At 39.1% G+C, this 26510-nt stretch overlaps 1 protein-coding gene across 3 annotated transcripts in view; it reads right to left on the bottom strand.

Annotated features, from left to right (window-relative positions):
* The window catches only part of SMAP1 (small ArfGAP 1), a 64447-nt gene that overhangs the window by 8044 nt on the left and 29893 nt on the right, over positions 1 to 26510 (bottom strand). For 2 of the 3 annotated variants that reach the window (XM_083497387.1, XM_083497385.1), the window contains exons 4-8: positions 25811 to 25886; positions 21239 to 21316; positions 20248 to 20328; positions 7669 to 7753; positions 1245 to 1375 (exon numbers count right to left, since the gene is read on the bottom strand). In XM_083497387.1, coding sequence (XP_083353513.1) covers positions 1245 to 1375; positions 7669 to 7753; positions 20248 to 20328; positions 21239 to 21316; positions 25811 to 25886 — 451 coding nt within the window. The remainder of the gene's footprint in view (positions 1 to 1244; positions 1376 to 7668; positions 7754 to 20247; positions 20329 to 21238; positions 21317 to 25810; positions 25887 to 26510) is intronic. The other variant, XM_083497386.1, reaches the window with a different exon arrangement.

Below are 26510 nucleotides of genomic sequence, written 5' to 3'. Positions count from 1 at the left end.
CTCACTGGATGACCCTGGGCTAGCCACTGTCTCTCAAACTACTCAACTCTACTTCACAAGGCTCTTGTGAGAATAAAATAGGAAGTGTGAGAACCATGTATGAGATGCTTGGGAGGAAATGTGGGCTAAAGATGTGATAATAATATCACAAAAGGAAAATAAACACCCTTAATCAAATAACAAAAAGGAGACATGGGCAGCACACCTGACCACTCCCACTTTTCAGCTCACTAATTACAAACAATAAAAAAAACCCATGCCAGAGTCATAGATCAATAAATCTACAAAACCATTAAGAGATCAGCTGGACTAACTAGGCCTCTGCACACTTTAAAGGGAAAGAATTTTCATTGCCAAAATGTGCCACTAAACCTTAATGAGCCTCATAATAGTGAGCCTCTGTTGAAACCATCTAGTTATCACTAGTCTGGAAGCTACTGAGAGAGTTAACACCAAGTCTTAATAGACAATATATTGTGCCTTTATACTATTATGCATATTACTAATCAGGTCACTGGACTCCACTCAGCATTGTGCTCCAGGCAAAGCCTTGTTAAATCCCCCAGGGATGTTCATAAACATGAAAGGTTGGTTATTTATATCGATGATGCTCATCCCAGAGCTATGGAAGTCTGAAGCATAATACCTCTAAACATAAAAGATGAATATTAGCTGTAATGGTTGAACAGCCCAGACAGACCGAACATCTAGAAAATGTATCTAAACCTTTAAAAAAAAAACCACCCTAAGACTAAATACTAGCTTCCCTCTCCACAGAGATATTATAGCACTTAGTGAGCTACAAGATGCCTCATACTATAATGTTTGGAAAGAAATTACGCAAGGTATTGGTACTCATATTAATAGCATGCTATTGATGAGGCCAGCTGCTGAAGTGCAATAAAATATGGAATGCATGTGTAAAATTGAGCTCTCTTCTTAAATTGAGGGGCTACATAACACTGGCTTTCCTATGGCCAGTTTCTTTTCCCACTGCTGTTTCAAATGTGAAGAACTTCTTTCTTATGCTAACACTGGGCATGGCCTTATAAATTGTGTGTCTATAACCAACGCAAGCTTCACTGCCTGCCAATCTCTCTAGTAAGAAGATGAAAGTGACTTTAACGGGACAGCTGATACAAGTCATCTTTATATTTTTAGGCAGGCTTGTCATTTCTAATGTAAACATCTCAATCAACAATAAATTTTAAAAAGGGCTAGGCATGCTAAATTTTGCTGCTTACCTGAGCAGGAGGTATAGAAGTGGCTGGCAATGGGTTAGAGATCATTGGGCCAAATATATCCAGGTCATCATTCAATACAGCAGCAGGAGTTGTGATGCTTCCATTTGTAACGGAGGAATCAGCAGGGCCATCTTAAATGACAGTATTTTAAAAGGCAAAACGTTAAACCATTTTTTTGATAATTGTAAAGTATGTACAAAGCAAGCCGTTGCTTAAAGGTATCCCGTGTTGCTAGAAATACCCAAGCATTCATAGCACTGAATCCAGGCTCCTCTAGTATTCTGCCAGCTCGTCGTAATTTAAAAGCTACAACATGCCAACGTAATTAGCAAAATTTGAACGCATTAAAACACAGCCCGAGGCCAACCTAATGGCATCTAAGCTGGTTTAACAGAATTACACATTTCTACAAGCTGCCTAAAGCACTGTTGGTTACCAGCACTGTAACTTTTAAAATAGAAATCCTTCTCATAAGTAACCAAACCCTTTGGACGTAAGCACTGCAATAATTGGCTATATAAATTTTAAGTTCGGAAAAGATCACTACTAGATACATAGGTTGTAAATTCTTGCATCAGGATTCATAGCTTATAAATCAAGCCAACAAATACATTGCTGCATCAGATAAAAGACCCTGCAGTCTCTCTCAGCCATTGTTCAACTGCTTAGCTATTCTTACAGCCAAAGAACCTCCTTGCACGCCTCCCTCTCATTAACAACAATGGAAGAAAGATCTCTTTCTTCCTTGCAACATTATTCCCAGTATCTTCAAAGAAAAGGCTATACTTATTGAAAAGGGAAAAAGAACTACAAAGTTTAAACTTCTTCACATTATCAACATCTTCCTTCAAATCAGACCAGCACTGTCTGATACATTCTGAAACTATTTTTCTTGATTAACTCAGGTTTATGACCTACCATCAAGGCTTCCCTGCCCTCCATCTGAATCGATAAAAGTATCTCCCATTGTGTGTGCACTTAATTTTTAAGTTTGTGTAGCTGCAATATGACATAGTGCAGCTCTTTATTAACACCATTATTCTGAAGTCCAAAAATAGTATCCAGGGTGCCCAAAGAACCACAAGTACATACTGGTTAACAGGTGCCTAGTCTACAATGGAGAATAGAGGACAAAGTCTACAGTTTCTAGATAGGTGGCCTAGAAGGATACTATACAGATCCTATTTTGTATTTTCACATGATTTGAGTCAAGTATTTTAACATATATAGAATAAAGCCTTTATAATATATTTTCGTTCTCAATGAACAAGCCCTTCAGTGGCAAATGAACAGCACATTTCAGCAGTCACCGGGGTATTTTTGCTCACTTCATTCTTCTCTTGTTATGAAAGTAAATGCAAAAGCACTATTGCAACTGTACACTAGGGATTCTACACTGAAGTCAGGCAATCAGAGTTCTGGTTCCCATAGCAACTGTAAATGTGCCACAATTTATATACTTATTAACCCATAAAGATTAACACCTCCTGATAACATGGAATTTGAGGGGAGGAGGTAAATGTATCACAGCTGTACAAACCACAACAATTTCCTTAACACTGGTATTTTTTTATATTTCAAGCATAGCCTCCACAATAACAGCAATTCTTTATCAAGTACTATCAAGCTACCTTCCCAATGCTTCCTCTGAGGAAAATAAAGCTTTTGGGTTGGCACAAGATCTGACAGCTTCCTTTGTCACATTGTGTGAATAGAGTGGCATAAGAAGTGACCACAGGTGCTGCTAATCATATTTAGAGAAGGGATACTCAAGGTAGAAATCAAGCATCTAGCCAGCTCCAGAATTATCTTTGAATATATTTTTGGCTTCCCAATTCTTATGTTCTGGAGCAGAATCATCATCATCATTTTGGCCATCCATTTCTAACTGGTGATCCTTAATGAAAATATATTTCTTTCTCAGAATGCTTTATATTTTGGAGTTGCCAAAGTTAAGGATAAAGAGATAAGATAGTAAGATCATGCAAGGAATTTTTATATAGTCATTACAATACAGAAGAATACCTATTCATCTTACTCCTAACCTTTTCTAGTTCTAGCTAGGAAAATAACTTAAAGATGGCAAAATTAAAGGTAAACCAAAACCTGGTTTTCAAAACAAGTTCGGGCAACTATGAGTATGAGTAAACAGGGGTAGAGGCGTTTTTCCCCCTTTCCATTTTAATTTCTGCAAGCCATTCGGAAAACATCTTTTTGCTGAACAGCTGCAAATCTATAAATTTATAAATTGTACACCTGACAAGAAGCCCGTTCAGAAGTTACATACAAAGTCAAAATCTCAATCCAGTAAGTGTGTCTTGGGCACACACAGAGACATACACAATCTACCACTTGCTCCTCACTTTATTTTACTACAGGGAGAAAGTAATCTAGGCTTTACCTTGCAGTTCACTACAATATGAGTAATGACAGATGTTTGAGGGGGGAAAACCTAAAAAGGTTTCAAGAGACCAAGTCAGGGACGACACATCTACAGATACCTGAACCTACTTATACCTTATGAGTACAGGGTATTGGAGATAACCTAGCAGCTGCTTCGGTTTTTGCACCAAACTCTCCCTTGCTACATACAGCTCTAGCTGCTGTGTTTTATGCTGATTTTAGCTGTCTGTTTTTTTAAAAAACAAAAACCTGGGCTTTGCGATTTATTATTCAGTTTTAAAGGGTTTTATTGTAAATTGTCTTCTGTATTTTACTGTCTATGTAAACTGCCCAGAGAACTTCTTTATTATTAATGCTGCATTCCCAGAATTGCAGAGGAGAATAAGCTGCACCAAAAAATCTCAAGGGATATATTGCTTATCCAGAAAGCTTCCAGGCAAGGTATTGTTTCTGAGGTGGGTAAATGACACTAAGCATGATAGGCATCCTCTGAAATGGCTGGCTAGCTTATTTGATTAGCAGTCATATTCTAATATCTATTGAACTGCTTTCTGCTCTTCTTGTAATTGAAGGTTAATAAGGTTACATATTTCACTTGTTTTCAATAAGCATCTTCCTTATCTTCCATCATTCTTATGATAAATTTGAAGTGAAAGAGCATAGTAATTTACTTATGCCCCCACAGAAAGGTTGGGACTATCCATTTTAATGCTAATACACTGTGATGGTTACTTCAACATGTGCAACCATCCATACTCATCTCTTGTTTTTTGTGTAGTACATCTAACTGGTAAATGATGCATCAAATGGCAAACGAGTTTTGCTTCTTTTTGCAAATTCAACCTTTCAACATGATGGAAAAGCTAATACTTAAACATTCTGCAGCGTTGCAAAACATCTCACAATATAAGGTGTGCCATTTTTAGAAAGTAGAAGAAAGGGAGTTATCTGCAAATTGGAAAACCCAGGTCTGCTATTCTTCAAATCATAGAATTGTAGAGTTGAAAGATGACCCGAGGGTCATCTACTACAGATCTATCATTTCACTTATTTTTATATACTCATAATGAAATGACAATTATTTGTCTGTAGTTATATTTTAAAAAGGATGCTGAGTTGGAAAAGAACAAAAATGCACCGTTCACTGAGGTGCATGACTTAGCAGTTGGCAAGGTGTGTAGTTCTGCACAGGGAGACCACCACAATCATTCTGGCAAAGCACCTATGAAACACATTGATAAGCATGCTATATTTATAACTATCCTCTTAGAATGTAAGACCATTAGTACCCAAGAGAATGTGATTTACCTGTACCTGGGGGTTTATGGTCCATCTATTCACACCCGTGCAATAAAACAGAACTCCCCTGGAGTTCTTTGGCCACTCGGGTGATATTTATATACTGATGCAACAAGGCCAAAATTCTAACAATGCAGCAGCTTCTAGAGTACCTTTATACTTGTAATGCATGAATTCACATGATCTATAGCAGATGAGGAAATGCAGATAGGCAAGGGTGGCAAAGAGTACCAGTAACAGGTAAGTGATGCCCTTGCTGTGCACAGGCACAAGGAGAGTGAGTTGCTGCTCTTCAGAATAAGGCAGAAAAGCCTAACCAACAAGCGAGGACTGCTTCCCTGAACTGCTAAGAGATTAGGAGCTGTTTAAATTCCAAAACTGCCATGATCAATCCTCAACTGCAAACTGAAGCTCTGTGAGGGGAATCAGCCCCCTTAAACATGACAGTTCTTATGATTCCTTGGATGGAAGCTTGACTGTTTAAAGTGGTATGATAGTGCTTTCAATGTGTAATAAAGATGGGGCCTAAGCTGTTGGATCTACTGGATTTGGACAGAACAGTCACATTTCTGAGATACAGTGGTGCCCCGCAAGACGAATGCCTCGCAAGATGAAAAACCCGCTGGACGAAAGGGTTTTCCGTTTTTCGATGCGCTTCGCAAGACGAATTTCCCTATGGGCTTGCTTTGCAAGATGAAAAAGTCTTGCGAGTCTTGCGATTTTTTTCGCTCCCCCCCCTTTTTCCAAGCCGCTAAGCCGCTAAGAGCCTTTTAGCCGCTAAGCCTTTAATAGACGCTAAACCGCTAATAGCGCTAATCCGCTAATAGGGTTGCTTCGGAAGACGAAAAAACCACTAGACGAAGAGACTCGCGGAACGGATTATTTTCGTCTTGCGAGGCACCACTGTACTAACTTCTCCTCCAAAACTGCTATATTATATAAACTTACTAAGATTTCTTTGTATGTTTGCAGAAGCCATTCAATCATGTTATATTATTAGTTCAACCGAAAGTTTATTTACAGCAAGTGTTTTAGAGGAACAGGATTCTTGAGTCAAACTAGTCGTACTCGTTTGTTTTGGCTCCTGAACGCCACACCCCCCAGAAGTGAGTGTTCCAGTTTGCGAATGTTCTTTGGAAGCTGAACATTTGACGCGGGATCTGCGGCTTTTGATTAAGTGCAGGAAGCTCCTGCAGCCAATCAGAAGCTGCGTCTTGGTTTTCTAAAGTTTTCCGAAGTCGAACGGACTTCCGGAACGGATTCCGTTCAACAATCAAGGTAAGACTGTACTGTACTTAAAATGCATCAGACTTGTTGAAATGCAATCTTAGCCACATTTATTATCACTTGCTTTCTGTTGTGGTATTTCATACTTCAGTCTATCACAGGACTCAAGACTCTAAGCTCCTACACTAGAAGAGGCATTAGTTACACAATTAAGATATGGAAAGCTAACAGAGGTTATTCAGATTGGTTAAACTTGGTCTGATCTACTCTAAAAAATAATATCCCATGAATGCTAGACTAGTTTGAACAAAAGCAAGCATTTGACATGTAAACAGTTGCTTTTTCAAGGTAAAAATTTAAGTAAAGCCCAAATGTAGTGAAAGAAGGGGATAATCCCTAATTCAACAGTAAACCTGCACAGAAATGACTGAATACACAGCAGCACTGGAGTACCATTCAAACAAAATAAAAGTGAAGGAAGAATATGTAAACAGGTTTGGATTAAGTAAGAACTCAGGCAGAATTGTTTCTGATTAGGCTCCACGTTGAAGTGCTGGCTTGGGAATGATATGATTTAGGTTACAGCTAGACTTCTGAAAATGTTGGCCGACGCCTGGGACTTTGAGCAGTTTATCATGAATGAATTAATTATAAAATGCTTTGAATATGGTAAGATAGGAGAAACTCTGGACATTCCATAAGAAGAAAACTGTCACCTTGCACAAGTTCCTAGAAGCATGGTTTTGCCAAGGGATTCTGTTTTTATTTTCTGAAAAACACATGCCATCTCACCTCACAACTAGCTACTTAAATTCAATAATTTCAAAAATACAGTGGTACCTCAGGTTAAGAACTTAATTCGTTCTGGAGATCCGTTCTTAACCTGAAACTGTTCTTAACCTGAAGCACCAATTTAGCTAATGGGGCCTCCCGCTGCTGCACCGCTACCGCGTGATTTCTGGTCTCATCCTGAAGCAAAGTTCTTAACTTGAGGAACTATTTCTGGGTTAGCGGAGTCTGTAACCTGAAGTGTCTGTAACCTGAAACGTCTGTAACCCGAGGTACCACTGTAATTGGGAGGGAGCTGCCATTTAAGAAATCTAATTACAAAGGGCAGGCAAAATTAGTTGCATGGATATTTAGGATGGGGACATACAACAGAACCTGTACAAGGTTCACTTGGATATTAGAAAGGTTTGTACTTCAATAAAACAAGACTATTTTTAAACAACAGATTTTTTTTTATAAAAAGCTTGAGCTCACAGTCCTTTGAAGATCACTTTGATAGCTTCTCACTCCCTAAGGAGCTCATTACTTATAGTTTAGTAGACAGCACAGATCTGCTTCAGTTTTTCTAAGTAAATTAGCAGACTACAACACCATTTACAGATTAACCAACAATGTTTTCCAGCATGTGGGGGGGAAACCCCTTTAATTATTGCAGCATAGGTCTTGCCATTTTTCTGCAATGCAAAACAAAAAATTAACTACTTACCAAGTCCCAAGAGATCGACAGTGGATTCTGGAACTTTCTTAGGACTTGCTTTAAGTTCCAGTTGTTGATCCTCTTTCTTTGGAAGCTTTATTTTTTAAGAAAAGGAAAAGATAATTAAGATTCTTATAGAAACCAAAATATCTTGAATAACTGACCTCATCCAGTCTCACATTTCATTTGAACCTCTTATTTTCAAAATTAGTGTCACTAGCATGTACAGGAGGTGGTTTGGCGAAAAGTATGACAAAATATGGGTGGCACTGTGGGTTAAACCACAGAGCCTAGGACTTGCCGATCAGAAGGTCGGTGGTTCGAATCCCCGTGATGGGGTGAGCACCCGTTGCTCAGTCCCAGCTCCTGCCCACCTAGCAGTTCGAAAGCACATCAAAGTGCAAGTAGATAAATAGGTACCGCTCCGGTGGGAAGGTAAACGGCGTTTCCGTGCGCTGCTCTGATTCGCCAGAAGCGGCTTAGTCATGCTGGCCACATGACCCGGAAGCTGCACGCCGGCTCCCTCGGCCAATAAAGGAAGATGAGCGCCGCAACCCCAGAGTCAGTCACGACTGGACCTAATGGTCAGGGGTCCCTTTACCTTTACCTTACGACAAAATATAATGTTTCGTTGCAGTGTTTGAGCTAGTGTTATAATGGAACATTTCCAAGTAATCAAAATACTACACATACATTATTGCAACAATTCTTATAACAGCCTTTGTATTATTCTCCTCCTAATGCAGATGGCGAGGTAAGAATAGTTGTTTGCCTAAAGCTACCTAGCACATTCACAGCTGACACATAACTTGAACTGGGGACCTCCTGGCCCACAGCTCACACACTTCACCACTAAACAACTATTGTCACGTGTCACACTTGTACACATACAACAAAGCAGTAAAGTTTAAACTGTCAAACTACGACAAAAAAACAAAGACCGAAATCCCCACTCAGCTCTGCCATTAAGCTCACCAGCTATCCCTGGGATAGTTATCATTCCTCAGCCTAGCCTTTGCTAAAAAGTTGTAGTGAAGATAAAATGTGGGGACAGAAACCACAAACACTGCTCTGAATTACTTGGAGGAGGACTGGGATATAAAAGTAGTAATAATAAATAACACATTAATCTACAGAAAAAATCATACTGATGCATTGTCTCAGGCAGGATGAACACCACAAAGGATGGTTATTATTGAACATTCTACTTATTGTGGCATGAGGAAAAGACACTTTGGCTTATTTCCCCAGCCATTTAATTTTAAAAATCTTTCCAGCTGGATGGAATTGTTTTAATCCTTTTATTATTCTCTTTATTTATTATAATGTTAAAATTATCTGTTGATTTTATTGTTTTTATAGTGTAGTTTTTGTAACCTGCCCAGGAAACAATTTTACAATGAAAGGTGAGGTGTAAATTCATAAAATATTACATTTTGCAGTGTTTCCTAATGAATTAACATATCCTTTCCCCAGAGGTCTAGAGCTAAAGCACCTTGTGTGAATTATGCAGGACCTTTTTATATAAAGAAGGTTCACCATGTGCACTTGAACTGAATAGCTTAGCAATATATTTTACTATAAACTATATTAAGTTTCTATTTCAAAATATTAGTTTCATTTACATATTATTATTCATCTAGGGATTTGAGCGGGGGAGGATTAATGCTCTAAATAAGTAAGTTTTATCTTGTACAATGTTATATTGTGGAAACCACATGGTTAAGCGCAAACACAGCCAGGGCAGAACAAAAGGATTGCCTAATGTGTTGCTCTCCAGATGTTGTTGAACTACTATCATCCCTAACTATGAGTCATACTGGCTGGGGCAGATGGGAATTGTAGTCCGACAGCACCTATCTTGGGCCTATCTTGCCATGAAGTATGTAGTACAAGGCAAATGAAACCACCTTGTTAAGTTGCATGTGTCAACTGCTATCCTATTGAACAGATAACTACTATGGGTTCACATATGCACTGCCATTTTGTGCTGACTGCAACATTAAGAGATACTTCACCATAGCCACTGTAGTTCAAACACCGCAAATAAAACTGCAGTTAAAAAAATTCCAGGGTGGTGGTGGATGATGCCAGTTTTGCTTCATCTTCAGCATATTATTATTAATTATAATTACTTTATTTCTAAAGTGCCCTTCATCCAAATGTCACATGGTGGTGTACAATATAAAACTAATAAAACTTACAACAAAATTTAAAAATCCATCTTTTTAAAAAATAATAAAGTTAGAATCAGAGTAAATTCAATTAAACCAATCAGTAGAGATCAGTTTCAAGAAGTTGAAAACAGATATACAACTTCCTGCAAAGAGCAGAGTAAATTATGTATTTTTGAGAATTTATATTTTTGAAAATTAATATTTACCATAATCCATATCTACATTATATTAAACTGAAAGCCTGAACACTGCAGTTGTAAAGCAAAACCCTTTAGGAAGCATAGGGTGGCTGTAGATGAAGCAACTGCTATTATTAAAATGCTTATGTGCTGCCTTTTTATTTAAAAATCTACAAGGCACCCAACAATCGCTAAAATAATACATTAAAAGCAGCAGTCCAGGCAGTATAATTAAAACTGGCAGCAACACCTACAGACATCTAAAACATCAACAGCAGGAGCAAAATTAAGCCAGTCATAGTACTTTGAAGAGCAAACGAATGCCACCACCTTGGGTAACTGCCATAAGTGACAGGGAAGGGTTTGATAAATTTGGCAGCACTGTTAAGAAGGTATTACCATATCACCACCAACCATACTTCAGTGAGAAAGGGCATGTGAAACAGGGCCTCCAAGGAAGATTTTAAACTTGATGATATTACAGTGCATTCCAGTCAGATTACAGGAAATGGATAAAAATACTGAAAAGATGCTTGGGACCATTTTCATATTCTTACAGACAAGTGGCTTTATTTATCACAAGCACTGTATGTTGTTACATGTGTGAATGGACATTACATATCTAAGATCATAGAGAAAATATTCAAACCACCTCAAACACAGTGCTCCTTCAACTGAAGCATCAATATGACAATTAAGAAATTATATTATCAATTTGGAGCTTGAACAGCTCAGCCATTGCACCCATTCAATGAACCAAGCTGAGAGGAGGAAGGGTGCAAAACCTATTTTGATGAAAAGTCTACAGCAAATCTGTTAAATGGTATGCTTACGAATTTAGTGGTTTTTTTTAAAAAATGTCATGCCACACAGTATTTATTATATTTTACTGCAACAAGAAAAAGTCCTACTATAATACCATGTTAATTAAATGGGGGCAGGGAGCCCTGCTTAGTTTGAACCTTAATAAACCTAGAATAATAATATTGCCAATTAATATAGTTGTATATACTTGGCTGGGTTTATACAACTCCAAGGATTAATTTACTAGGATATGATTATCACACAATATGGAACTGATCATGGCAGCTGGAGAACAAAAGCATTATAGAACTTGCCATTACGATTCTTCCAGAGAATAGAAAAATACCAATCGTCAGTAGAACAACATAATGTAGTCAAGCCACATACTGCTCCCTAGAATAATTGCTCTTCTAAGTTCAACATGTCCTTGCTGCCAGCACCACAGGAGATATTTAAAGCTGCTCGAAAGAGTTCATTGATCCAATACAGCCTTCACAGTGAAAAAGTAAGATTTAAGGTGTAAAAATATTATACTTAAGACCAGATAATGTCCAGATTATTTCAAATGAACCTTCAGACAACTTGAATGTAATCCACTGGGCCTTCTATCACATAGGGCAGTCTATATCCCAAACCTCTGCAGAAAATTAATTTTACAATGTTTTAAACTCTAGTAAAGCTAAGGCTATCAGAACCTTTCTCTTATTAGCTTTGGTATCAACAACGGTACAGAGCAGGTAGAGCGACTGTGCGTTATTCAGCAGTGGCAGCCCCCAAAATGTGTGTGGAACTCAGGGGTTGTATCCAATACAGCACGAGTGGCTTTCTGCTCATGCCATTGGATTTACCCTTCCTTTCCTCTCCCTGCATGGCCCCAAAGGCTTATCCAGAGGGTTCCTCAACCTTGTGGATGGTACATGGGAAGCTTTGGGGAAGAGGAGAGGGGTAAATTCTAATGTGCAAGCAAAAGTCTGTTGTGGAAGCAAAACAGTAGTACTGGCCATAAAAAAACAAAAAAACTTTTCTAAAATTTTCCAGACAAACCTAACGCTAAATATTCAGAGAGAGAAAGAGGGAGGGGGAGGAGTGCTACAAAGAGCTACAAATAAAATGGCTGGTTTCACTTGGTGAAATGGTGCTAAATTTGAGCTGAAATCACAGTGATTTTCAACCAATTTGAGTGCTGGGCTGAGTAACATAAAATGGTATGCTTCAGTAACTGTAAGCCTCTTATATGATTATACTGTTCCTTATTCTCTTTTACTAACAGTAAAATCTCAATATATTTTAAAATGGAGAGCATTAAGAGCCTAAGACCATTAAAACAAAAGAAAGCAAAAAACTCCATAGGTATTAAGACTAAAAGTTTGGTGAAATGAACATGTCTTAACCTCACACCTAAAAAACAGAAGAGACCAGTCTAAACTCCACTGGGACTACTTTTACTTCCAATGCCAAGGCAGCATTTCTACTGATCATTAGTACCTTTGCCTTGCCTGGATTAAGCTTCATTCCAGTACTGAAAGTTCTCATATCAAAGTAGAAATTAAGTATTCTCTAAAGTTACGATTAGTAGGGACACAGGTGGCGCTGTGGTCTAAACCACAGAGCCTAGGGCTTGCCGATCAGAAGGTTGGCGGTTCGAATCCCAGCGACGGAGTGAGCTCCCGTTGCTCAGTCCCAGCTCCTGCCATCCTAGCAGTTCAAAAGGACATCAAAGTGCAAGTAGATAAATAGGTACTGCTCCGGCGGGAAGGTAAACGGCGTTTCCGTGCGCTGCTCTGATTCGCCAGAAGAGGCTTAGTCGTGTTGGCCACATGACCCGGAAGCTGTACGCCGGCTCCCTCGGCTAATAAAGTGAGATGAACGCCGCAACCCCAGAGTCACCTAATGGTCAGGGGTCCCTTTACCTTTACCTTTAATAGCCACTTTAGAAACAGCCAGGAAGTGACAGAATGTAGTTTACCAAATTCAAAGTCAAAATTTAGATGCTCATTCGATGTCTAATTTGCTTTAAACATTTTGCCTCTAATAAGAACTCTTCTAATAAGTTCATCTTCTAATGTGCTACTGCAAAAAGCTTTCTTTAAAATATTTAAGGTTGATTTCTACCAAGTTTGGAACTAATTTAAGGCTTCCGAAATTATTGAACAAAACCTTCTTCTACTCTCATTAAGAATAAACTATGTTTATATAGAAAAGTAACTGGATTCATTCCCCCTTTATTGCACTGATGGCAATAAAGTTTATAAATGATTGCCTAAACATTTGAGAACTCCCTTAAGGCAAGAAAGTAATGTTAGCAATTTTCTATAAATCTTCAATGGGCCTGCAGATATTTTTCTCTGACAGCTCATATGCCCTTTTCATACCACTTACTTCAATAAGCATACATTTAAAAAAAGCTATTACTCATGCTGAAGCTTCTCATCTGAAAAAGCTGTTCAACACACCTTTCAGCCCTTTTTGTTAACAAAATATATAAATGTATAGTACTAGTGCAACCTTGTCAGTTAATATTTCTTTATTTCTCCATAATATCTGAATCAGGAGAGGCAGTGCAAGCACTGAAGCAGTTATTGAATGCAGTAGTGGAGTAAACGAGAACCAATCAACTGAGATTTTATCCTGGGAAGATTTGAGATTTTGTGGGTAGGTCACTCCCATGTCCAGAAGCCTGGCCAATTGCCTGCTCTGGCTGGTTGGGGTTCTTCTCCTTCTAAAGGAGCAGGTACTTCTTTTTATTGCTAATTATGTGTTTGGGTGAGAGACCTTCATGAATATAAATGCTGCTTAAAGAAGCAATACAAATCCTTTGGGTTCCTTTTTAGAAACAGCCCTAAACACAAATGACTGCATCAGCTGTCAATAAACATGAACCATTATCTAAGTTGTGCTCTAGGTTCTCGACTAGGTTCTACATAATTAGCAATAAAAAGAAAATAATTTGTTTGGCATTATGTACAAGCCTATGTTTTCTCAAGTTAAGAGATTGAGTGATATATAAAACTGCCTACCAGGAAAGAGGAAAATATCCACTCCACTGTGGAAGAAAAATATTTTTCCCTTCTTCAAGGAAGCCATCCTTAACCAAGGTTTGGGAAAGTACAGTGGGACCTCGGGTTACATACACTTCAGGTTACAGACTCCGCTAACCCAGAAATAGTACCTTGGGTTAAGAATTTTGCTTCAGGATGAGAACAGAAATCGTGCTCCGGCGGAGCAGCGGGAGGTCCCATTAGCTAAAGTGGTACCTCAGGTTAAGAACAGTTTCAGGTTAAGAATGGACCTCTGGAACGAATTAAGTTCTTAACCCGAGGTACCACTGTATTTACTGGATGCTAAAGTGTTTTCAAAGGAACATTTTCCTTATAGAATTGAACCCACCAATTCTCCAAGTTTTCATTAGCTACATTCCTTGTTCCAAATTCTACTTAGCTATTGCTCACTTACATGTTTCTTGCCTTGATTTACTTAGTTTATTGCTTCTTATCTGTACAGATTAAGAATACATTAAAATAGGTAGAGAACACTACTATTTAATGAAAACGAGCTGAAAGTTAAAGTACATAAACTAACTTGTGTATGAACAACCCCAGTGATTTGCCCATATCCAAATTACAGCAATATATAAACTCAGGTATATCTTAAAATATACTGGCATCACATATGTCCACTTACAATGGAAGTCTTTACATATGGGGCAAATTTGCTTAATCAGTCATCTCTAAGCGGTATACAGGAGATACAATAAGACTAAAAATAACTTAAAAGTATAAATGCAGAATTTAGAAACCCACTGGAATAAAACTAATAGCTGTTTGCCCTAGGTGACCAAAGCTGTTGCTTTGAGTTGGAAACACATTCATCTTACATTATGCACCATACATTCTTATTTATGCATCTATGTTAAGACATAAGTCAGTTCCTTATAAATCCATTTGAGTTTTCTCATCTTTTAGTAGACTCCTGCAAAAGACTCAGCTTAGCAATTTAATTAATTAATTGATCAAATCATAAGTCTGCTACATACACATTAGTGTCCATCAATGCAAGCATCTACTAATTCTGGGGCACATGATCAGATTTATCTTCAAAGCATCATATCAGAATGTTGGCATCCATCTATCTCAAGAGACAATGAACTGTGCCTCCGGGGTGAAGTCAAACCGCTGTGTTAGCAGCATCAAAGTGACCTCCCCAGAATGCAAGCCTAGCCAGTGAGTCTGGATCTCCCTGGATGCCCAGATGACAAAACCCCACTGATGTGATCCAAAGGAAAACAGAGCAGTATGTTTGGCACCAGCTTGGCTGCAGTAGGAGGCGGCGTACAATGCACCATCCAACCATTTTAGGGGTTCCACTCCAGATTTGTATAGGATTTACACCTTAGCTTTTTTCTTCTACTGAAGATATCCGACAAAGCAGCAGAGGTTTAGGATCAGTTTTCCTTCTCCTAGAAGGGCTACCATCTAGGAGATGCTGCTGTGTAGTTAATGTAAACCAGTGTGGCCCCTGAGTTAATGAAAATGTATTAAACGGCTGTCATCTCATCCAGTCCAGCATCCTGTCTGAACTATGCTGGGATAGAACTCTACCTATGTTCCAATGACCAGCATCTTGGCCTTCTTGATATTCTTTCCCACAGACTCAAGTACTGATGCAGTTACAGCAATATGCCACAAAACCACAATATATCCATGCAGTTCTGGAAATACCACCATATTAAGACCATTAAGTGAAGAGCTTAAAATAATGTTTTAAAATATCTAAATAAATCCACACAGCTGGGTCTGCATGATTTTAAAGGTAAACCCATATACTTTTCCTAACTACAGGCTTAACATTCCTCAATCTATTTTTGTTGTTTCATCACCTCTTGCTCATTTAGCTTCATCCATAAATGGTTATGCTATCATTATTTTATTTATAAATCATCAAAAAGAAGGAGGAAATAGCAGCATTCAGTTTTCTTTCCTTGTTTCTTTCTAGGCTAGCACAAAAGCAGGCAATTGATCAATATAAGATGTGCCAAGCAGGCTTGAGCAGTTATTTGTTTTGCAGTGTCCAACATGGGAATTAATGATTTCACAACACATCCTGGATAACAAAAGTCACTCTCAGAGCCTTCTCTGACCCACAGACATTAAGGAGCAAAGTGTTAGAAAAATGTCATGCATTCATTGGACTGTATTAATAACACCAGAACAGCTAGGCAATGCAGCCTATGAATTTCACTATGAACACTTTTTGAAATATATTCTAATGGATGCAGTTAAACTGTAATAACTCTACAGAGAACCAAAAAGAGAATCAATAAGCAAGGAAATCTTTCTAGTTGGACTACCTTTGATGGTATTATGTAGAATTAATAGATAATTTACTTCCATAAAAGCTGAAAAGATGGTTACAAAAAGAAGTATTTTTCAACCTCAGTGGAGAAAATGAAGAAATACTTAATTTTTCAAGATCCTTGTCTCAGTGGTAAGTTGAAAGCCATATAAATCACCACTGCTGGAAAAGCCACGGCTTCTGGAGGAATAAAGGGTGGACAGGCTGCTTATTGGCAGCTGAAGGTCTTTAGGTATTAGTCTATAAAGCCATACAACTCTCCTCCTTCCCCATGGCATATTATTCTAGAAATTGAGACAACGTATGCCTGCAGAAGAACTGCAAAAAATGAGAGGACAACTTAACTTTTTTTCCACTTGCAAATGATGTCATACTTAAAAGTTCCAGCAGGTATTTGTGTGGCTTTCTTGGAACACTTTGGCCCCATACCAGAGTGGTAGGCAATTTTCTATTGATAGATGACTAAAGATTCTTTTGGAGATGGGGACTTGTGGACAGGCTGATATATAGATTAAATATTAGAACTTTCTCCCTCCCGACCCCACCAGCCAAGACACTGTCAAACTATAAGGGCTAGAAACATGGATTTCTTAGGATTACACTGGCTGTTCAAAACATTTTATAGACTATTAAGCAGCCTGGACAGCATATTTTATGGGCCTCAGCTCTGGTAAACATGGAAATTCTTTTGTCTTGCCTTCATTGGTTACACATTCTTTTGGAGAATAGAGAATGAATACTGAACATGCATGTTTAGTGATAAAAAAATCCAGCCCTCTCCCATCTCCTTATATAAGCTATATATACTGCTGTTGTTCTCTGTAAATGTATTCAACTATGATAATTACCAGCAATTGTTTCACTCCATCAGAATGCAGATTTGCAGTTCATATTATTAAAAAGCTTGTAACTTGTTCTGACCCTCACTGCCAGAAGCCAATCTACGATGCTATGATTACTGGCCACATAAATTAATTTTATTTGCCTTTAAGCTGTCACTTAATCTTTTAGTATCCATAATTGCTGCGTGAACAAGAACTGCCACTCAAACCAAGATTCAGAGAACACAAATTTTATCATGATAATGAATGTTTTTTTAGCCCTCCCTCACTACAAAGGTGAGATGGGGGGGGGATTTTTCCCTATGAAAAACCCAAATACATCTTTTGCTGCCTATCTGTTTGTTACTCCAGCCTAGTTTGTTAAGAATAACATTGAAGGTAAGGTTGGGAAATCAGAACAAAATTTATGTATGATGGTAAAATGTGTGTACGTAGAAAAATAGAAAATGTATACACAATAATTTTTAAAAAAGAAAAACCCGAATGTATTTGTTGTAATAAAACAAAATATATAAACACCAAACATTGTTACAGCTAATTTCAACATAATGAGGAATGTCTTTGAAGTTTTGCTGAAGGAGGGAAAGGCAATGTATGAGTGATCTTGCACACATGATTTTAATCCCTGGTGAAACATTGGAAGGGCATGCATGCCACAATCTTCCCTGCAGTGAGATGCATATGCTGTCTGCATCCCACTGTGAGGAGAAAACAATTGTTAGCTATAGAAAAGGGATGCAGAAAGTCTAATCACTCTGAATGCAACTTCTATGTTAACTGAATAATCACTGGAAAGCACTTTTGTTGTCATTTTAATTTCGTGTTTAATCCAACCTCCTTTTTCCTTGTAACCCTTACCATGAAATCTTTCTCTTAAGCCTCTTTATTCCCATCTTCTTGGCATGCTCTGCTTACTCAATAGGATGCCTTTTCCTTCTGTAACATCACAGTCTGCATGTCCATCTGTATTGCTCCCCTTTTCTCTTTCTCAGACTGAAACATTTGCAGCCCCATTTCCTAGTGGCACTTTCTTTTTCCAGATCATAGAGGCTACCCTTTCCCCTCTCCCCAGGCACAAACATCTTTGTCTGCACCATCTCTCAGCTATCACCTCTTTCTTCATCCCAGAGGTCTTACCATATCTAATCTTAACCACATTCTAATCTTCATAAACCTGAAGTCTGAAGCCGCTGTTTACTTCCATTTTTCTTTCTTCTCTCACACACCCTTTCCTTCTTTCATTAAAAATATATATGTGTTTGCTCCATTTCTGCCTCTATCTCACCTCTCTTTCATTTTATGCCTCCTTGGTTCAGCAGGAGCACAATGTAAGTCCTTCACTATCTTAGCAATTCACCCTAGTGAAAGGGAAACAAGGGAAAGAGAAACCTGTAGCATGGATGGCTGAACTGGGGCCATTCCAGCACACAGTTCTGAATTTAGGGAAAGGAGTTCCAATGCAGACAATGCTCCATCTGCACTGTTCCACTTATCACTGGATTTGGTATCCCAAGTCTACTCCCACTTTCTGATGGGCTTGGGAGTGCCTACGATTTTTCCAACAAGATATGGGAAAGGGTCATGGACAGCAAATATGTGTAATTCCTTCAAGAGGCTGCAAACACAAAAGACCCATGTACACAGACCCCAATCAAGATTTGTGGAAGGGGCTGCTGCTCAGTGGTAAAGCACATGAATTCCCTGGCATCTCCAGGTAGGTAAAGATGTCTGGAAAAGATTTCTGTCTGAAACTCTGGAGAGCTGCCAGTCAGTGTAGAAACAACACTGATATAGATGGTCTGACTCTGTATAAGACAACTTCCTATGTTCTTAGGCCTGCATAAGAAGCACAAAGAGCAGATACACAAGTCGTTCATGCAACTGCTTGCCCTGCTTCAGGGTAACATCAAGCACTGCTTAGTGACTGAAGCATCTATGTGAGAAGTGGACAAGCTGAGCCAAAAATCTTATACAGGGTCTGAAAAAAATGGCTACATATACTGTAGGTTAACTGAGAGACAGGAAACAAAACCCTTACTACATTAGGAGTGACATGGTTTAACTGTAAATACTGAGTTAAGATTATTTGCCTAGCTTGGCAGGTAGTTCCCAAGACAGTGGTACCTTGGTTTACGAACTTTATCCGTTTTGGAAGTCCGTTCTTAAACCAAAACTGTTCTTAAATCGAGGCGTGCTTTCCCTAATAAGGCCTCCCGCCGCTGATGCCCTTCCACTGTTCGGATTCTGTTCTTAGACCAAGGTAAAGTTCTCAAACCAAGACACTATTTCCAGTTTTGCAGAGTTTGTAAACCAAATCATTCTTAAACCGGACTGTTCTTAAATGAGGTACCACTGTACTATCATTCTTAAAGAGGTCTGGTCTTGGATACAAAGGCTCAAAATAAAAGATCAGCCATCACTCCTTCAGGAATCCATGGACTATCACTTTCAGTAGTAAAACATGTTCTATTTCACAACTTAAAGAGCAATTCTTTTGACAAACAATCTCGGCGCTCTTCATTCCTCTGGTTTTCTTCTGGACAAAAATAATCCTTTTATTTATTAATAGCATCAATAGGAGCAAAAAGGGGGTGCTTCACAATAAAACAACAGCATCTTAGAACTCACTGCATTCCCATAAGTTGAACTAAACACACTGCTTTGATCAAATTAGTACCCATGTACAGATCAAAGAATAGGGCAGCTTCCATGCCGCCATTAATTTCTAGTACATTTCTCTGTACAAGGTTAAAACAATAACTGTCCCTGAAGAATTCACAACATTCTAGAAAACTAAAAGAGCAATTGGCAACAGTTGGCTGTACAGGATGATTTAAAACAGATTTGGAACCCTGCTATACTGTCATCTTATGCAAGCCAAGCTCCCTCTTATTAAAAGGCACAGCAAATCACTCTCCTTTTCCAGATAACCTGTGCCAGCTATTATTAGCACGAAAAGGCAGCTGGAAGAAGAGACCCAAGGCCATCCGAGAATGAGAGAATGGAAGTTTCTTTTCTCTTGTGGATACATTTGATGGAAGCTGTCATGAGCTTTTTTTGTCTCATTAGTATTTCCAGCTGAGATTTCCATGCAATTCATGCTGCTAGGTAGCAGTGTCATATTTAAGCTTTCAAAATGATTCAAACGACTTCTATTTCATGCATTTTAAATACACATTACAAATAACAATATACACAAAAAATATATTTTAGTAAGAGAAAAAATTAGCTTACTTTTTCAACTCCTAAGCATTTCAAAGGTTTTTCTGGCTCTCTATCTTTCTTTTTCTCTTCCTTCCTTTTTTCCTTTTCCTTCTGTGGGAAAGATGTTCTGTTATGAGTTTCAGATACGATAATCATTTAAAACACTGACAGCCATAGTTTCATCCAAGATAATGTTAATTTACTTAGGCATATTTATACCTTGCCTCTTATTTGAAGCTCTGAAACTGGCGGGAAATGTATTGCAAATACAATAAAATAAATAATACAATAGTTACTGTAACAGGGTAAAAGTGTACTTAAGTGGTTTCCCTTGTTCTTTGATGTTCCAATGGACACTTAGCAGCTGAATTGCCTGGCCTGGAACTGACTGTTGAAGAGGCAGATATTGGTTGCTCTTAGGCCAAGACTTTTTTTACTTGCTTGATGCTGCTTATGTATTTCACAACGTCTGGCTCTTGAGACAAATGCATAGATTTCAAGAAGACACTCACTGAGGATTGCAGGATCACACTAAGCTCTCAAATATTTTCTTCAGATGTAATAGTACAATGTCATAATCTGACTGTTTCTCACATCTATTCAAATTCCTGATAAATGGTAGAGGTCTTACCCAGGTAATTTAAAGTACCCTAGGAAGACAATGAAATTTGGGTTTCAGTACCATCCCCTGTCTTGTCAAGCCTCAAAACAGTGTAGCGTTACACCTGCACTAACACTAACTGTGGAAAGGTATCAAAACTCCATATACTATTGTAACAGAACAGGAAACAGGTGCGATATTGACACAACGACCACCTCAACTCTCAACCATATAAGTTAAGTTTAGCTGAATGGATCTCTTCAGTTTACCTTAAAAGGAGGGGTACAATAACACTTGTGGTTTAAATTAAAATGTTTACAGACAAATCATGGGATTGGCCTAGAGAATACTTTTCAACATTATTCAAATTCAACGTAGAAAGCATCTGCATGCAACAAGCACACAAGGAAGAGGAGATACCTCTATTTTGTTTTTCTCAGAAGCAGCTTGCAGAGAAGGAGAAGATGCCAGAGGTTGAGAAGCATCAGAGGAAGACATCTGTACAAAGCAGATGAAAGATGAGAAAAAGGAGCCAAGGCAGATTTCACTAAGACTACAGAATAACCATCAATTTACTTTGCTCTTTCTCATTTATCAGAAGATACAGATGAAATATAGACAAGGCAGAACAGAGATGAAATCAGCGACACAAAACATATGCATGTTGAGGACTACATGTTTTGGTTAACTTAGCTACTGAAAACATTAAGTGTTCCAAGGAAGACCAATGAGAATTCAGAATACTTCCTCAGACCAACCTAGCTATTTAACTAAAGCACACAAAATTTAACAGTTGTGCAGAAGAGTACATGCTGGCTTGGTTTGCAAAGCATAGGTAAAGGTGAAGGGACCCCTGACCATTAGGTCAAATCGCGGACGACTCTGGGGTTGTGGCGCTCATCTCGCTTTATTGGCTGAGGGAGCCGGCATACAGCTTCCGGGTCATGTGGCCAGCATGACCAAGCCACTTCTGGCGAACCAGAGCAGCACACGGAAACACCGTTTACCTTCCCGCTGGAGCAATACCTATTTATCTACTTGCACTTTGACGTGCTTTCAAACTGCTAGGTTGGCAGGAGCAGGGACAGAGCAACGGGAGCTCACCCCGTTGCGGGGATTAGAACCACCGACCTTCTGATCGGCAAGTCCTAGGCTCAGTGGTTTAGTCCACAGCGCCACCAGTGTCTTAGTGCAAAATAAGCTCCTAGAAAAGAGACTGCAGCTGCTTTGCTCCCTAGTCATTTTGTGGCTGCACTCTGCTAGGGCATGTTTTGGTTTAACATATCATCCAAACAAAGGTTCATGGTTTAGCTCTCTCAAAAAAGGCCATAAGCTGCCCTATGATTTACAGCTTATGGTTTTTCTGGAGGCAGGGGCGTAGAAAGGGGTGGTGGACCACCCCAGGTGCCCTCACTGAGGGTGGTGACATTTGGTGTGCCGCCCGCCTATGACTCCCAAGCCTACCCCGAGCCGCCGGGGTAAGAGGGGGGAGCTGCACTGCTTTGCCGGTGGCATTCCCCCCTTCCACCTTCATTTTGACAGCTTGGGGGAGGCTTGGGAGCTGCAGGCAGGCAGCACACTGAATGTCCGCCATGGGCGGCTCACTCTGCCCCCAGCTGCAGGGCACCCAAGCGGCTATCCCACACCTGGGAGGGCACCCTCTGCACCACGTCCCCCTCAGGAGCGTGCCCGCCCTGGGCGGCACGGGCATATGCTCCGCCGCTGTCTGGAGGGAGTCCAGGTTCAGATGACACTAAGTCAAACTGCAGCTCAGGACGGCACAGCAGAAAAACAACCAGGGAGGAGCAAAGTTGCTGCCATCTCCTTTACTGACACCTCCACGTTCACTTCTTCGCACTAAGCCATGGTTTGGGCTTAGCATTACATGCAAATTACATGCAGTTACCTCTTCATCTTTTTAAAAATTTTACTACAGCTTTTTCAAAAGGCAATTTTTAAAAAAATCAATAGTGAATGCTTTATGGATGAATTCACCAGAATATAAAATAAGAAATGAACTTGGATAAGATCACATCAGAAGCACGAGGGAAAATAATTACATTTCATCCATTGTTCAGTTTTATCCAGTGTGACTGTTGAAATATTAATGTCCTGAAACTGAAAATGAACACTGTCCCATGGGGAAGGGGAAGGAGGCAAAGGTGTCTTTGTTCTTGCTCATTCTAACAGAATTATTTATTTAAAGATTGAAGCAAAATAACTCAGAACTCTAAATGTATAACTTTCAAATAAAGCACTCCATTTCGAAACAGTAAAGGAAAAAATCTTCTTAGTTAATAAGGAACAGCCTTCTAACCATAAACTGCCAGGTGTATTATAATGCAGTTTGTATAGTCTTTTGAGAATTTCTACATACACCTGTAATCAGCAGGGCATTTTCAGCATTCAACAAAGTATTATTCAGCTTGTTTATGAGCAGATGCAATTATCCCTTGAAATTTACTGCAGTATTTTCAGAAATTTCCATAAACTCCCAAAGAGCAGTCACAATCAGAAGGCCTAAGAAAGCCCATTGTTACCTGTTAGTAATAAACTTTTGAGCTCCTGCAAAGTAGAGGTGTGGGAGCCTTGAAATGCCAAATCCATCAGCCTAAGTTTTTCAGTTATCTCCAGAAACTAGGCAGGCGAGACAGCGCCACAGCTGGGACATTCTGCATGCAAAGCATGTTCTCCACCACTGAGCAACCGCCTCTTTAAATAAACAACGGCCAACTCTTGACATTACTAAGAGGCCCCATAAGCCACACGTGATATTAAAAATTCTGCTGGCAACATCTCATTGTAACACTTGGAACCACAGTGCTTTGATTAACAACTTCATTTCATTTCTACTCTCAAATTGTTACTCTGTATTTTCTATTCTTTGATTACTACAAACTATTTTTTATATTTAACTCTCACAAACCATGGCATTTGTTGTGGGTAGGAATATAACTTAGCAGTTTGTCTATATGAAAAATTCTATTTTGCTGTGATTATTCACTTCAAGAGCACTAAATTATTATTATTTTTTTAATGCCCACAAATTACAAAACACTGCTGGGCTATGCTGGACCCCACCCCAGGAGCAGTTTTTATCGTATGGCAAATTTGCAACACTGGTTTCTTTGGTTTCTCTTCCGAGTCCAGCATTTCACCTATGAAAAATTCCATTTTATCCTCCAAGGCATTTTGTTAGACCTAAGATGCATTTAAATTAACACTGTGAGGTCCAATGTACCCAAGCAGCTTTTGGTTTAGCATTACGTGAGAATAAGGCCACAGGGTAAGTCAAACAACGGCTTAGCAAGAATGAGCAAGCAAGTTGGTACCCGGAACAAGAATCATGGTGACTTTGCTCCTCAAGGTCACTTGCTTGTTTTCACTAAGTAATAATTTGGCTTAGCACTACAAGCAAATTGGGGCTATTTTTTTTGGAATGTGAAAATAGTAAGATTTTTTTTAAAAAATAATGTTAAAAATGTTAAGTCATTTTGAATAGGCAACTTTATTTTCGGCTAGGATTATAATGAATCTGTTGGATCCCAAAAGCAAATTAATATTATCTTTTAAAATGATGTATTAGGATTTTTAAAAGGTCAAGGTCAGTCCGCCAAGTAAAAGTTGTAGTAATATGATCAATGGGCTGATATAGATCACTGCACAGCAAAATTCCAATACGGATTTCAGGCAGAGGAATATAGGGGTGCCTTCTGTAAGTAGAGCCACACTGCCTACCTTCAAGCAGACAGGTAGCAAAAATATATGTTATTTGCATTTCAAGTTACCCCCCTCCCAAAAGGAGCTTGGTGTGAATGAAGGTGGTCAACAAGGCAACACATAACCAACTTATGGAGTTCATTGCCATGAGAATAGCAAGTGCTCACTAGGTCAAATGACTTCTCAGAAGGTCTAAAAGGATTCCTGGAAGTATGGTAATTAGCCATAACAGCAGAGCTGAATGTTAAAGCTGTATATCTCTGATCATAACAAAGGATTGTCAGCTCAGCCATGCAAATTGGTGGCCACTGTCAGGGGATACAATGCTTGGCTAGAGGAATCCCTGTTCTGATTCAGCAAAGCAATTTCCATTTTACAGTTAATGAGTTTACATGGCCACGTTCTTTTCAGTAGCAAAGGTTCTCGTGAGCCTTGAAGGAACATCTATCAGTACCCCACCCATCAGTCTAGAGTCACAAATACTTGACAGCAGGTTTCAATCACATTCCTCTTCATTCTCCCTAAGAGTTCCTCAGCTTGTAGGCATGGTGCAGTACTTTATTTTTCAAGCAAGTCATTAACACCAATTCTATGATTAACGATAATCAGTTTTTTCCTGTCTCTGTACTGACAGGGTTGGTCTTTTATAATATGTCAGCAGGGAAACTTTTTTGCTCTTTGTGGTCAATTTTGACAGATGGGTGGAACAAGCACAGCATGTAAATCACATGGTGTTGTGATATCACATAGTTGGTAAGCAAGTGTCCTGTTCACTTGTTAAAATCCACGCACAGTGATTGCAGAAGTGACAGGAAGGGGAGGAATTGCAGAACCACAGAATTGTAGAGTTGGAAGGAACCCTGGGGTCATCTGGTCCAACTCCCTGCCATGCAGAAATCTCAGTTAAAGCATACATGACAGCTAGTCGTCCAACCTCTACTTAAAAACTTCCAAGCAAGGAGAGCCCACCACCTCCTGAGGTAGTCTGTTCCACTGTTGAACAGCTCTTACTGTCAGAAAGTTCTTCCTGGCTTGCACAGGGTAGCCCAAAATGCCTCTGATTTCCCATCCTGCTACAGCTGCCCCATGCCCTATCCCATGCCTTGCAAGAGGGATCCATCAACTGCCAGGAGCAGCTTTGTTAGACGGATCACAGTGGGCTGTGGAGGTGGGGAGCAATCACTTAAAATATGTCATAGTATGCATAATTTAACTATATTACAACATGCACATGTTAAACCAAAATTCAGAAGTAATTGATCGTTTACTTACACTGCTGATGTTAACAGCATTTTTGTCATAGTATTTCTTCTTCTCGTATTTATCCCTGATGAAAAATTCCACAGCTCTGAGATCAGATAACTTAAGGAAGACAGAACACAGACCAAACTAAAGAGGGTTTACAGTACAAAACATTTAATTCCCAGTTATATCCTAGATAAGATCTTTAAAGCTAGAAGCACACACATTCAATTTTAATTAGTATTTTAGCAAGGTCTCATTCAATACTTGATTTCATATAAGCACACCTTAATACATCGAGCCTTCTAGCACAAAATCTTTTGAACTACATCTCAAAATGCATGTGAGGAGTGACTATATGATCAGCATTAGTAAGAAAGAAAGAAAAAAAAGAGCTCTTTAAATTTTCCCCAACTTTTCTAGTTCAGACTCGAAAAAGTTAGGGAGGTGCACTTTCTTGACTAATGTAGTCACACCTATGCTATGCACAGTTAATGCTTCCCTGCTGGCTATCAATGGGCTAGGGGTAATTTAAAAAAACAAAAACAGTTTTTATAGTTCCAAGCATGTTCAGAAGTCTTCATTACAGTAAGTTAGAACTAAAAGCCCTGAGTTTTAGCTAGCCCTGATGTCTGACATTTCCCCTTCCCCTCCACAACTCTGGTAACACTTGGAGACAGGTCAGGGGAAAGGCACTGTTAGAGGTGTGCCACAAAGCTGTTATAAATCA

This window comes from Podarcis liolepis (genome assembly GCF_965112155.1).
Source record: "Podarcis liolepis genome assembly, chromosome: 3".
In the NCBI taxonomy this organism is placed as follows: Eukaryota; Metazoa; Chordata; class Lepidosauria; order Squamata; family Lacertidae; genus Podarcis; species Podarcis liolepis.
Note: the sequence above shows the minus strand (reverse complement) of the source record. Positions and strands in the feature narration are given on the sequence as shown.